This window comes from Lepidochelys olivacea (assembly GCF_965140295.1).
Source record: "Lepidochelys olivacea isolate rLepOli2 genome assembly, chromosome: 9".
In the NCBI taxonomy this organism is placed as follows: domain Eukaryota; kingdom Metazoa; phylum Chordata; order Testudines; family Cheloniidae; genus Lepidochelys; species Lepidochelys olivacea.
Genome location: NC_140419.1, coordinates 85,708,575 through 85,723,710, shown reverse-complemented (window position 1 = coordinate 85,723,710; position 15,136 = coordinate 85,708,575). Strand labels below are relative to the sequence as shown.

General features: G+C 42.5%; 1 protein-coding gene across 4 annotated transcripts in view; it reads right to left on the bottom strand.

Moving 5' to 3' along the window:
• COL4A6 (collagen type IV alpha 6 chain) overlaps nucleotides 1–15,136 on the bottom strand; it is a 191,391-nt gene that overhangs the window by 27,203 nt on the left and 149,052 nt on the right. For 3 of the 4 annotated variants that reach the window (XM_084638926.1, XM_084638927.1, XM_084638925.1), the window contains exons 23-29: nucleotides 14,190–14,369; nucleotides 11,088–11,271; nucleotides 9,795–9,848; nucleotides 5,382–5,453; nucleotides 4,799–4,906; nucleotides 2,138–2,359; nucleotides 1,741–1,902 (exon numbers count right to left, since the gene is read on the bottom strand). In XM_084638926.1, coding sequence (XP_084495052.1) covers nucleotides 1,741–1,902; nucleotides 2,138–2,359; nucleotides 4,799–4,906; nucleotides 5,382–5,453; nucleotides 9,795–9,848; nucleotides 11,088–11,271; nucleotides 14,190–14,369 — 982 coding nt within the window. The remainder of the gene's footprint in view (nucleotides 1–1,740; nucleotides 1,903–2,137; nucleotides 2,360–4,798; nucleotides 4,907–5,381; nucleotides 5,454–9,794; nucleotides 9,849–11,087; nucleotides 11,272–14,189; nucleotides 14,370–15,136) is intronic. The other variant, XM_084638928.1, reaches the window with a different exon arrangement.

Sequence of the window (15,136 nt, the reverse complement as noted above, 5' to 3'; positions counted from 1 at the left end):
TCCTTAGGGATCCCGCTACTTACCACTTTTCACTGTGAAAACTGATAAATTTATCCCTAGCCTTTGTTTCCTATCTTTTAACCAGTTACTGATACGTGAAAGGAACTTCCCTCTTATCCCATGACTGCTTACTTTTCTTAAGAGCCTTTGGTGAGGGACCCTGCCAAAGGTTTTGGGGAAGATCAAGAATACTATATCCACTGGATCCCCCTTGTTCTCATGCTCTCTGACACCCTCAAAAAATTCTAATACATTGGTAAGGCATGATTTCCCTTTACAAAAGTCGTGTTCACTCTTCCTCAACATATTGTGTTCATCTGTGTGTTTGGTAATTCTGTTCTTTACTATAGTTTTAATCAATTTGTCTGGTACTGAAGTTAGGCTTAATGGCCTGTAATTGCCTGGGTCACCTACGGAGACTTTTTTAAAAACAGGCATTTCATTAGCTATCCTCTAGTCATCTGGTACAGAGTCTAATTTACACGATAGGTTACGTACCACAGTTAGTAGTTCTGCAATTTCATATTTGAGTTCCTTCAGAACTCTTGGGTAAATACCATCTGATCCTGGTGACCTATTACAGTTAAACTGATCAATTTTTCCAAAACCACCTCTACTGATGCCTCACTCTGATACAGTTCTTCAGATCTTTCAACTAAAAAGAATGGCTCAGGTGTGAGGATTTCCCCCACATCCTCTGCAGTGAAGACCTATGCAAAAGAATTCATATAGCTTCTCTGCAACAGCCTTCTCTTTCTTACATGCTCCTTTAGCACCTTGATTGTCTCCTGATTGTTTGGCAGGCTTCCTGCTTCTGATATACTTAAAAAACATTTCCTGTTAGTTTTTGTGTCTTTTGCTATTTGCTCTTCCAAGTCTTCTCTGGACTGTCTAATTATACTTTTACATTTGACTTACCAGAGTTTATACTCTTTTCTATTTTCCTTAGTAGAATTTGACTTTTAATTTTTAAAGGATTTTTTTGCCTCTAATCACCTTCTTTTACTCTGTTTGCCATTGTGGCATTTTTTTGGTCCTGTTACTTTTTTTTTATTTGGGGTATAACTTTAGTTTATTTCTCTCCTCAAATAGTTCTCCAGCTTTGTCGTTCTGCAAACCACTGTGTAAGAGACAGATGTTCTCACAGACCATTATGTTCTACTAAACATCTGGTCTCTCCTTTGCTTGATTGTCATAATGTTGCATATTGTGCTACCAGGAAAGACCCTGTGTAGCGCAACTCAAAAGCCACTATTCTACTCAGAGTCCCTTGGGCCCATGAAGGGAGGGGGAATCAATATGGTCTTCCACTGTCTCAGGGGATGAAGAAGATACGTATAGTTGTGCCAAGAAGCCCAGCAATTTTCAGCCCATCCAGTTAATAGGATTTTGCCCTCTGACAAGGGTCACTTTTCTAACAATTTGTTATGTATTTGAAATTAAAGCATGAACATTGAGATTCATCATTCATCCAGCAAATATGCAATAATAAAGTAATTTAAAAACTGGTATTTTTAAGATACTTCATTCTATCTTCTCCTCTGATGGCTTACAGCACAATAACATCATTTCTGGCTGTGAGGAGCCCGAGGCCCAAATTCTGTGATCAGATACACACATCCAGCCCCACTGGGTAGCAACCTCAGGTTAACTCCTAGCAAACAGCAAATCTATTCTAAATCTTATTTAACATCCTGGTGTTTGGTTAAGCCACTCAGCCTCATTGGAGACACTACATACCTGGTGATCCTGAGAAGCCAACTGCTCCCCTGGGACCTGGTTCTCCTTTAATGCCAAATGGACCTCCAGGACCAGGAGGTCCTCGCAATCCATCAATACCTGGGAGCCCTGGATTACCCCGTTCACCTTTAAAACCCGGTAAGCCAGGCCTTCCATCAACACCTGAGAGTGAGAGGTGGGATGTTACTTCACAGGTGAGAATAAAGTTACCTGCTTTTAAAACTTGTATAAATCATCTCAGAATTACACTAGATGCTCAGAGAAACTTAGTAAATATGGAACTACAAACAGCTCAGAGGAACTGATGAACTGGCCTCAAAAAGATACTAGAAAGTAACATTTTTTCTGAAAGATAAACAGCTCCAGATTCCAGAAAACCAGCAGCAAGGGTGCTCACCCTTCTGTCCAGGAAATCCAGGTTCTCCAACAAGTCCTTTATCTCCTGGGAATCCAAGTCTGCCACGCTCACCCAGGGCTCCTCTTTCAGCACCAAACACTTCACCAGGAGCTCCTTTTGCCCCTGACAAGCCAGGAGTTCCCATCTTTCCAGGGAAACCATCTGTTCCATCAAGTCCTGGAAGCCCTTGTGGTCCCTGATCTCCACGAGGCCCAGGAAAGCCTTAAAGAAAAATCCAGCCAATAATACACAGCAGAAAATACACAGCAGGAGGGAAACAATATCCATATGAATTAAAATGTCTAACAAATGCACTTTTTTGTTTCATACAGAAAAAATTAGTTTTGAAAACAGAAATATTTTTTGGTTTTGAATGTTTAATAAAGGGGTGGAAAAGGACAAAAAGAAGGGAAACTAAATGGAAGACCTTTGGTTTTCTAAACAAGTTCTTTTCATCTTAAACGAAATGAAGATTTTAGAGCATTTTGAAGTTATAAATGCACACACACTAGCGATCTCTACTGCTTTACAAGTACTGGTTTTACCAGATGGATGTATTGCCTACAACAAAGGCATTACTTTCAGTCTGACTACAACCATCAGAGTCTGTAAACTGTGTCTCACTAGTAAGGGCAAGTCACAAATGTTGCAGCTGCACTTGTTCACCAAGTCCATCTCACTCTATCCTACACTCTATCCTAGTGCCTCATGTGTGGCTATCACCCAAAAGCCCTAGCGTTCCCAAGGAGAGCATTTGGCACGATGGGGTAGATGATTCAGGAGTCCTAGAACACACTGGTACAACAAAGGTTGGAAAGCATGGTGTGCGGAAGTGCTGAAAGGACACCATCAAGAGTGTTGCTAAACTGCTGCAAGGACAAAACAACTGAGCATTTTCATGTCAGCAACAGTGTTCACTCTAATTTTTCCCACCCATGTATGGAATTAATTTTGTTATGTGCACCAATATCATGGTATTGGTGCACATAACAAAATTCATGTGCTGGGGGTGGAATCGAGGGGTTCAGAATGTGGGAGGGAGACTCAAGGATGGGGCAGAGGATTGGAGTGCAAGGGGTGGTGCGGGCTCTGGGGTGGGGCCAAGGATGAGTGGTTTGGGGTTATGGAGGGGAAAGAGGACTTCCCCCAGATCTCTCTCCCTGCAGCAGCACCTGGGCTGGGGGGAGGAAAGGTGCCTCTCCCCCGGCCACGGCAAATCCGTGCTGGGGCCGGCGGGGAGAGGCACCTCTCCCTAGCACGGCAGGTCCATGCTGGGGCCGGCGGGGAGAAGCACCTCTCCCTAGCACGGCAGGTCCATGCTGGGGCCGGCGGGGAGAGGCACCTCTCCCTAGCACGGCAGGTCCATGCTGGGGCCGGCGGGGAGAGGCACCTCTCCCTAGCACGGCAGGTCCATGCTGGGGCCGGTGGGGAGAGGCATCTCTCCCTAGCACGGCAGGTCCATGCTGGGGAAGAGGCATCTCTCCCCATTGCAGCCCTGAGCCCCTGCATGGGGTTTAATACGCAGTGTGCGGCCGCGCAACTTAGAGGGAATTAAGGTCAGCAATGCCTCTGCAATGATTTCTTCATTTAGGCCAGGTGTCCTCAGGGACAAACAGACAGAAGGAAAACACACTTTAAAAATCCTCCCTCCTTTTTCTGCTGTTCTGCATGGCGTATTACTCTGTATGTTTGACTACAAACATCACAAAAATCACAGAACGTAAAAAGCGTTTCAAATGTTATATGCTGATTATCACACCCATAGCCACACCACCAAGTGACTGGGGTAGCCATGCAGATGCCACACCCATTTTACACTAAAAATCAGTGGTTTCCAAACTGTATCCCATAGAACACTTGGGCTCAATGGTCACATGGTTGCTGGCTCTCCTCCTTAGTCGTAGCTGCTACATCACATTAAGAACATAAGAACAGCAATACTTGGTCAGACCAAAGGTCCATCTAGCCCAGTATCATGTCTTCTGACAGTGGCCAATGCCAGGTACTTCAGAGGGAATGAACAGAACAGGTAATCAACAAGTGATCCACCCCATCACCCATTCCCAGCTTCTGGCAAACAGAGGCTAGGGACACCATCCCTGCCCATCCTGGCTAATAGCCATTGATGTACCTATCCTCCATGAATTTATCTAGTTCTTTTTTGAACCCTGTTATAGTCTTGGCCTTCACAACATCCTCTGGCAAAGAGTTCCACAGGTTGACTGTGCATTGTGTGAAGAAACACTTCCTTTTGTTTGTTTTAAACCTGCTGCCTATTAATTTCATTTGGTGACCCTAGTTTTTGTGTTATGAGAAGGAGTAAAGAACACTTCCTTATTTACTTTCTCCACGCCAGTCATGATTTTATAGACCTCCATCATATCTCCCCCCGCGTCATCTCTTTTCCAAACTGAAAAGCCCCAGTCTTATTAATCTCTCCTCATAAAATATGAAAGGCAGCTAAAAACACATTCAATACTTCTCCAATATTATTTTCCCATGTAGCAATGGCTCTAAAATAACAACGATTATCACTAGGATGGGGAGCGGTCTGGGTGCTCATGAATAGAAGAGGACGGGTAAAGAGTTTGAGAGCCCCACTGATAAAATATGGTACATTAAACAGACAATCTAAAGTTCCATAACTAACTCCTTTCTTACCCGGTGCTCCTGGCAATGCCATTGATCCTGGAATACCTGGTTGTCCTTTTGATCCACGTAATCCAGGTTGACCTGGAATGCCTGGAAACCCCGGTCTGCCCTTGGGACCTGAGGATTAAAAAAATTCAATTCAGGATGGGAGACACAAGCATATTCTTGTGAGGTGGGATTAGATATTTCATGCAAAGCTAACCACAAAATGCCCAACTACCGTACTAATTTAAACTAGTCAATGCCACCCCAAGACTGTGTTCATCTCATCAACTGAATAAACACAGAGGGACAAGTGTTTTGTCTGGAGGAGCTGCATGGAAGGGCAAAAGTTCTCTACACCCCTCATTAACAATGACTTCCACAATTCTGAATAGGAGCTGCACACATATATATATAGACAGCACAACTGTCAGTAGGAATCAAACCCAGCACTTCCAGGAAGCAAACACAAGCCCCACCCACCTGAGCTACAGGAGTAACTATTATTTAACTGTGATTAAGCAGCAGGATATCTCCTCACTGGAGGGAGACTCATCACAAACAATAAGCCAGTGTATTACATAGAGTATTTAAAAGTCAATCTCCATACCTGGACGTCCTGGTATGCCTGGAGGCCCAGGGGCACCAAACCCTCCAGGAACTACACAGGGCAAGGTGATCCCTAGAAAAAGAAATACGCTGAAACTGCACCTGGCTCCCTTGTAGTTAGCTGGTTATGATGAGAACATTGAATGTCCAGACTAAATTATGTGCAATGATGAGTGAACCTATGCACTGCAAATCACTACATGTAATGCACATTCATATCTGCCACAGGGTAACAAAATCTAATGCCTTGTGGGACGGTTATGGCTAACGTTGTTGATGTTCTAAGTTTACTGACGTTAAACTAAAGAGAGGAAGTGTGGGCTAGTGGCTAGAGCACAAGACTGCGAGTTCAATTTATTTTCTAATCCCAGCCCTGACTGTGACTCACTGTGTGACCGGGTTTGTGTCCCCACCTGTAAAATGGTGATGAGAACTGAAAACAAGAACATAAGAACTGCTATTTATTATTTGTATTATGGTAACACTCAAGAGCCCCAGTCAAGGATCAGGGCTGCACTGTGCTTAGCACTGTAAAAACAGATTGAAAAGACAGTCCCAGCCCCAAGGAGTGTACAGTCTAAGTACTGAGTCAGCTTACACTGGGGGAGCTAGTGGGTGCCCAGAACTTTTGAAAACTCAAGTAATTTATTCAATGACAAAAATCAATGTAGGAAGCAAAATTTAGGCACTCATTTTTAAAAATCTTGGCCCTTCTTGACTGTCCCCATGTTTGTGCTTTCTGCTGGGTCCTTCCACAGGTTTACACTAGAGTTTTGTGTGTGCACGAGTGTATTTGTTTTTAATTCTGCTTTTTCTCCTACCGATTCTTCTATAGTCTATCAGTCTGAAAAGTAACCACACGGCTTAGTTGTTAGTGTACGAGCAGCAAATAGGAATCAGTGGTTGTACAGCTCATTGTGTTCCTTCTATGAGAAACGAAAGTATCTAACTTATCAGTGGGATGAGGTCTGAGTGGCATTATCAGAGCCATCAGACTATCAAATTTATTTGATAAATCTCTTACGTCTGCAATGTTCACCTTTGTCAGACTCTGGCAATTTGACACACCATGGATACAGTAGTGCTGAAAACACATGACTGCTGACATTACTAACTAGGGAGTCCAATCCTGCGGTCCCTTTATATTAAGAAATAGATCCCACTTTCTTCAATAGGCATTTGGTTAAGTAAAAGGACTGCAGGGTTAGGGCCTACACTATTAGAGCAGGCTTGGCCTAAAAACTCCTAGAATAAATTAACCTCCTAAAAACAAAATCCTAAAGGATTAAAAATATATATTTTATCTGAATTAATGTCACATCAGGACTGATCCTTAGAGTTAGGTTAAGACCATATTTTTGAGGGGGAGGAAGGGGGACTTTATTCCTGCCCCTCCCCTTTTGGAGTCTTTCTATACAAAAAGTTAAATAGCTAGTTACTCCACTGATTACTAATACTGGGCCATTAAAATCTGGTGCAATTTTTTCTGCAGGTTCAGTGATTAACCAATCAGCAATTGTGGATTAGCTGCTTCTTGTTTTTTAGAACTAATTCTGCAAGAGCTTGCCACCCAATTCCCACTCCCAACCTGATATTCCAGCCCAACACATGGGCTGCATCACCAGGCAAGGCACTCCAATCTCGGCTGCATTTCTGCTGCTGTCAGACGTAATGAGTGGACCAGGAAAAGTAAGTCTAGATCTTTTACTGACAGTGGGATAGTGTGAGCTTAAGACTTCATTTTGTAAATGACACTTTCAAATAATGGCAATTCTCAGATGGCTTCTGAGTTTTAGCAATAAAAGACACTGAGATAAAATCATTCCTGGTGTCAATCCAATGAAGACAATAGAGTTATACCAGAGATAATCAATATGGCTCACTTCTTCTGATTTTAATCAACAGCAGGAATAGGGAACCCATGGGGGATGAGGCAATGGCCAAATGAAAGATCAAATGACATAAGAGGTCTTTTTTATTGATGGGCTAAGAAGGTGGTGTATGGATTCCATTTAGTTTGGGGCTGAATCAGAGCTAGGGTTAGGATTCAATCAATGGCATCAAAACCTTGTGGGCTGTTCTCAAGAGATTCCAGTAAAACTCGCAAAGGTCTTGTGAGAGCAGCTTATCTCATGAGAGTTCCAGACTGGGTAACCCTTTTCCACTCCCCACCTCTAGATTCTACCCCCAACTCCAAATTCAATGATTTTGTGATTCTGACTCATGTGATCACAAGATGGGGCTAGCGGGGGAGAGGAGAGAAATGACCCAAATCACAAATTCTAGTTAATCAGGGCTGCTGGCAGCCTTAACCTCAGCTAATGAGATATGAAGCTGAAGGTGCAGGAGCCGGGGTGGGGGGGAGAAGGGGGAAAGGGGAAGGGGTGTGTGGAGGTGGGGAAGAAAACCCCCTAGGGCTCTAATGTACTTGTGTTTTGACACTGCTGTGCAAGTACTAGAAGAAACAACAGGAGATGTTCTGCTTTTATACTGGAAGACCAAAGGTCAGTGTTCAAGTTCATTACTTTTACCTTGATGAGGGGCATTAGTTGATAACAGAATGAATTTCTAAGTGACTAACCCCCTGAATAACACACATACAAAACTTTGCAACAACACTTGCATACTGATTCTGTCTTAAAACCAACCACTGCTCTTTCTAGATGGTACCACAGCTCAGCTTTAAATCCTGCATTTTAGACTTAAAGCAAGGAGCATTAAAATAGATAAATACAATAAAACATTCACCAGTCTAATTTATGTTCAGAGGTAGAGAGATGTGAGAAACAAGTTCTTAGCTTTCAGAATGTTAACGTTCAGTTTGCTGCCTACCTATAGGTACATTTATAGGAGATTACTTTAACTGTTCAGAGGGTAGCAACATTTAAAGATGTGATTTCTTTGCTCAGATCCTGGCATTCTGCATTCCTGAGCCTGACACTGAATGTTTTAAAATCCATCTCCGATAATCCCTCCACAATCACAGCATTGTGTAGAATGCCATTTTTCAAAAAGGGGATGTCCAATCCATCAACCAGCTTAGAGAGGGCAGTTTAATTAACATTTTTATATTCAAACATATTTTTTTAAGAGCCTGCTTAAGTGAATGTCCAGAAAATGACACTATTCAATACTTTATGTAACTAGCCAGCACTAGAGTGGAAGCACAATGGGAATTGTATTTGTGGAGCAATTGAAGGGCAATGGTAATACGCTAAAGAAATGGTTTTCACATATTCCTGGGGCCTTGTAGCACAATGAAGTAACCAAGGCTTAGTGCCCACCAGCTACTTAATGTCCTATGTTCTTACAATACAGACAATGGCCTCCGAAGGCCAGGGGAACAAGTCAATTGTGAAAACATAGCGAGAGGCTGCTGGGAATTGCAACAATGGCATAAAATGGGTAATCCAATAGCACTTCTGAGCAATTTCATAATAGTGCTCGCTAACTGTGCAGAAGTATTGTTCTAACACTCTATCCACTGGTCACAGATATCAGTTGAAGGCAACTCAAGGAAAATCAGTGTGACTACTCACTTGAGTAGGAATTCAGCACATGCAAGAAGGTTTGCATGAACAGGTCCTAATACAGCATTTATTTTTTAAATGAGAATTTTAATCTGATCTACTGTAACTGCATTTTGTGCGGTCTTAGGCAAAATTCCTTGATGTTGCCTTTGGCAAGATAATTTCAGTAGGTCAATGTCTTTCTTTAAAATGTTCTCTGGTCTTCATCATAAAACCTTCCAATAAGTGCAGTGTAAACAGCAATTATTTCTTCTGACCAAGCAGATTTCTTTAATGTTAGATGAAGCTTAATACATCAAAAGTGTTTTTTAAGAAATGCAATGATTTCCAAGTATTAGAGAGATGGTTTTCTCACAGTTTTCTCACAAATATCTGTGCAGGTGTAAATTGAGCTGGCTAATGACTTATTCACACTCATTCACGTTCTCTGATTATAGATGCTCTTCTACAAAAAAAGCCATTCATTGTTAGCGAGGCTTTGATGTAACACTCACATAATGTGTTGACTTATGATGCATCCTATTTGATACCCAGTATTCATGAGACTGTGAATGTCAGTGCATGAAGCATATTCCCTCTAGTTATCTGATGATGCAATCTGGATTTAGCAGCCCTTGTAAGAGATGTTTTAATAAGCAACCTATATATACATACTATAGGTTAGCAGAGCTTTTAGCATTTAGCACATGACATGAGTCAGGAAAAGGCATATGTAGAAAGTTCCAATGGGATGCCAGTGTTGGCCATTATAAATCAGCCCATTACAACAACCAAATGCAACACCGGTGCTTTGTAACATGCCATTCTGGGTGTCTGTGCAATGATTTGAAGAATGGGGACTCTTCCCATTGCTATTCTTGCAACCACTAAGGCCTAGCTCTCACCTCCCTCTGTGTCTAAGACTCCTTTACCAACCTTCTCACCGCAGCAGCAGTCACCTATACCAGCCAAGCAAAGGAGCACAGGTTAAACCATGTCAGAAAACCCACACGATCGAAAGCAACTTTTTTTAACCAATAGGCCAAACATGCTCACAGACATTTTCCTTTGTGTACATTGTAGACATGTCTGGTTTCATCCTGAGAGTCAGAAGAATAACTGAATTCAGTTCAATGTCATTTGAGCAGTGACTAGGGTTTTGGGGAAAATATTATGTCTGTGAATATATTTAGTTGTATTACTAATAGTGCAAGCATTACAAATACAGAAAGTTAAATATACACGAACAAGGTGGAAAACAGAATAAAAAGCAGCAGCGGAAAAGGAAAGATATTGCTTTTGTTAAAATCCCCTTAATATGCCAGCTCTAAAATCTAGACATAGGGAATATTTATGTGCAATAGTTTGGTGGTGAAACCATTTTCCAGACTCTAGCATATCTGAAATATCACCTATAAAGCCCAGATTTACTGGATTCTTCACTTGTCATTAAGTGTACCTAGCTCTGTATGGTCATATCAACTCTATCAAACGAATACTACATCTGCCCTGCAACCGTTCTCAAGCTGCACATGTTATGTCTGCTATTTTGGCTGACTCAGCAGGGACTGAACCGGGGAACTGCCAGAGCTAAAAGCATCAACTTCTTCAGCTTGAGCTAAAGAGCTCTGTAGCCAGGGTCTAGCAACTCATATCTTCTGTAAATTGGCACAGAGTGGAACTTGCAACACACTCATTAGTAACGTACCACCAGCTAAATATAGGCAGGACCTAGTGAAATCAGTCAAAGCTGATCCCGGTGTTTGGTTACCATGAAAAGATCCCAGTCACTGAGTCTTGCACATATTTTATTATATGTAGCTCTAATTTTTATGCCTTTCTTTATCTAAAGCTTTTTCATCTTAACCACTTCCCTAGCAGAAAATCACCTTAGGTTTGCTACTAGCTATAAAATTAGCTATTGTCAGTAGCCCCATCCTGCACCCCTTACTGGCATGAGTAGTCCACACTCTTGTAAGTAATCTCATTGATTTCAGCAGGATTATGTGGGTGAGTGAGGACTGCAGGATCAGGTCTGACCTGCCTATAGACTATCCACAAATAATTTAAAAATAGACATCTAGTTTACTGCTTTGAAAATACTAGGATCCCATTATGAAGTGGAATATTTCTTTGGTTGGCTGGTTTTTAGGGGCATTGCAGCTTTTCAAAATGACAGAAGTCCCTAACAAGCCTACCTGGAGGACCTGGAAGACCTGGTTGTCCTGGAAAACCATCCATTCCTGGGTCACCTGGAGGGCCGCGAACTCCACTAGGACCTGGGAAACCAATGCCAGGAAGACCGCTCTCCCCACGCCGGCCCTTGGAGCCAGGTAATCCTGGCAGGCCTTTTTCGCCTGGAAAGCCTAGTCCACCATCACCCTACATATAGCAAAGACAGTTACAGCTGAGAACCAAGAGAACCTGGAAAAATTGCACATTGCCACAGTTTTGACAAGTGTACCAAAATGTTGTTGGGTTTTGTGCTGCTCTAAGTGATTCTATTTGACACTGTGATGCTAGTGGAGAAGGCTCCAGCCTAAATTCTTAGCAGCAAGTTTCAAATGTGTTGGATTATGTGGGTGGATTGGACTATAAAGTGGGTAGAAAGTTGGCTAGATTGTCGGGCTCAACGGGTAGTGATCAATGGCTCCATGTCTAGTTGGCAGCCGGTGTCAAGTGGAGTGCCCCAAGGGTCGGTCCTGGGGCCGGTTTTGTTCAATATTTTCACAAACGATCTGGAGGATGGCGTGGATTGCACCCTCAGCAAATTTGCAGATGACACTAAACTGGGAGGAGAGGTAGATATGCTGGAGGGTAGGGATAGGATACAGAGGGACCTAGACAAATTGGAGGATTGGGCCAAAAGAAATCTGATGAGGTTCAACAAGGACAAGTGCAGAGTCCTGCACTTAGGACGGAAGAATCCAATGCACGGATACAGACTAGGGACCGAATGGCTCGGCAGCAGTTCTGCAGAAAAGGACCTAGGGGTTACAGTGGATGAGACGCTGGATATGAGTCAACAGTGTGCCCTTGTTGCCAAGAAGGCCAATGGCATTTTGGGATGTATAAGTGGGGCATTGCCAGCAGATCGAGGGACGTGGTCATTCCCCTCTATTCGACACTGGTGAGGCCTCATCTGGAGTACTGTGTCCAGTTTTGGGCCCCACACTATAAGAAGGATGTGGAAAAATTGGAAAGAGTCCAGTGGAGGGCAACAAAAATGATTAGGGGACTGGAAGACATGAGTTATGAGGAGAGGCTGAGGGAACTGGGGATGTTTAGTCTGCAGAAGAGAAGAATGAGGGGGGATTTGATAGCTATTTTCAACTACCAGAAAGGGGGTTCCAAAGAGGATGGCTCTAGACTGTTCTCAGTGGTAGCAGATGACAGAACAAGGAGTAATGGTCTCAAGTTGCAGTGGGGAAGATTTAGGTTGGATATTAGGAAAAACTTTTTCACTAGGAGGGTGGTGAAACACTGGAATGCGTTACCTAAGGAGGTGGTGGAATCTCCTTCCTTAGAAGTTTTTAAGGTCAGGCTTGACAAAGCCCTGGCTGGGATGATTTAATTGGAGATCGGTCCTGCTTTGAGCAAGGGATTGGACTAGATGACCTCCTGAGGTCCCTTCCAACCCTGATATTCTATGATTCTATGGATAAAGTATATGGAAATCTTTTCAATTTAATGCTCACAATCTTTTCAGATGCAGGAAAATCTACTTAAACCACTGCATAATACATTATATTTGCCAAAATATAAATATTACACGTTTGCCTGTATCTTTCTGCTTAAAACGTTCACGGTCAGCTTTTTCTGTTTTAGTATACGACTCTTAAAATTTGGTAGATAGTATCTTTTGTTTTTAAAAAGAACAAATCTTAAAACGAAAGTAGTGCCTGTCGCTTGAGAATTCTCTCTCTCTCTCAGACTTTACCTATCTATCTATCTATCTATCCTTACCTATTTATCTATCTTATGATTGTGTAATCAGAGATGTGTTGAGGGGCTATTATTAATCTTGAAGGAGAGAGAAATTCCTGTTCAGACGGCAAGAGCCTTTGGAATAGATTTTCCTTAACAAAGTGTCCTGCTTAACACTGTTCAGCTGCACTAAGTGTAAATATTACAGTAATCATCCAGCTGGGCACTTCAAATTCCAACTCATATATGACTCCTGCTTTGCAATCTTAACTCTCTGGCTCCACTCATTCTCCCATGGGAGCAGTGCCTGAAAGATTTTGAAGACTAAGAAATTGACTTAATAAGTCAACTTAGAGCTCATGTGCCCTAGAGCTTACTGTTGTGTTAGCTGACCTGTGAAAACATTATTGCAGTCTGTAGTGTACACAACCCTTAACTGGCCGATTGAAGAGGACTATTATTAAATGCATTTCTGTTCCTTCTCTCCGCTATAGTTTATGATAGGTCATATTAGTTACCATGTGTTAAAAGAGGATTGCAAACTGTAGCAAAGACAAGTCCTTAGAAGAGAGCACAGAAATCTTTGTCTTTTAACTCGTAAAGGCAACCAAGAGCTGTCAGGATTTTGGGGCAGTTTACCCAAACCCTGGGCCAGACGAAGCACTGGAATTCTTATAGCACATTACTCTCGCTCTAGATTTGTCACCCTCTGAGTAAGAAGTGTGTGAGGGCCCTTTATTCTAATTGCTTTGACTTGTTCAAAACACCACCAGCTTGATGGAATGTTGTTAGCCTGTGCGATGCTGATGGTCACAAATGATGCTGTGGCATCATGCCAGTGTGGTTGAAGGGTTAGAGAAGATTCTGCTGCTGTGGGAAACCAAGCCCAGGATTTGTGAATTGCACTTTCCTTTATACATATATAAGCAGTGCTTGCCACCATCATTTATCCGTCTAATTAATTCCCTGCCATTGGAGGGGCCTCGGTACTTGGGTCTCTCTTGTCCTCTGCCTGTGGCACACAACAGTTTAGTTTCCTTAGGACTGAAATATTTTAGTCTAACTAAAATCACAGGATTCAATATAGGGGTATCCAAGTAAAATTTACACAGGAGATCAGTCTAGATGATCTAATGGTCCCTTCTGGCCTTAAACGTCATGAAACTATGAAATTTCTGTCTTGTTAGGATGACGTGAAATAAGAGTCTATCCACAGAGTGTCAGCTTATGAATACAAGGTACAGCTTTAGATCTCTGGACACTTAAAGCAGGTCTAATCGCGACTAACGATTCAGCCATTTTACTATCATTGTTCCTTCTTACAATTACAATTTTGAAGCACTCTTATTTTTGTTGCATAAGTATAAACTCACCGGAGGACCTAGCTGGCCTGGTAAACCTGGGAATCCATCTCTGCCAGGAGTTCCTGGGATGCCAGAAGGCCCTCTGGCTCCTGTTGCACCAGGATCCCCCCGGAGACCTCTGCCTCTTGCAAAAGATGGATCTCCTTTTTCTCCCTTACGGCCTGGAGAACCTGGTTGACCAGGTGAAGCCTGCAGGCAGAAAGAGAAAAAAGAGATATATGAACATGCATGGAAAGGCCTTCACTCCACAGAAAGTCTTCAAGAGCAGGAAAAAAATTAATGACAGATAAAATATTTACATAATAAATTAACAACAAATGCATAGAGCTCACTGAAGCTGACACGACTATTCTGAAACATTTAGAGGGGGATTTTCAAAAGTCCTCACAGATGGCCTACGCTCAGCATTTTGAAAATCTCACTCTTCTTTTTTTTAAAATAAAAGCTCAACTTAAAAATGGCATTACAGCAGCAGCTAGGGAAGAACTGCATCAGAGAGGCGCACTTACTGTTACTGCCACCAACAAGTAAAGAGATCACCATTTTACTCTATCTTTTCTTCATCCAAATCCATTTCTCATTTCCATACCAACCTCTGGCCCAGAGAGAGCCCATAACCCAATACTCATTACTTCCCACTTGACTAGAGCTGTTTAGCCCTATGGTGACAAAAGGTCTCTGCTCTGACAAATGAGTTCTCAGAATCACTACCTTGCATTGGTGCATGCGGTGGTGTTGTAGGCATGCTGGTCTCAGGACAAAAGAGAGACACAGTGAGGGAGGTAATCTCTTTTACTGGCCCACTTTCAGGTGGCAGAGAGACCAGCTTTTGAGCTTACATAGAGAGCTCTGACCAACAGGAGGTGGTTCATAAAAGAGATTACCTCACCCACCTTCTCTCTCGAACACCTTGCATTGATGACATTTCTGGGCTTTTACCTTATTCCTACAAATTG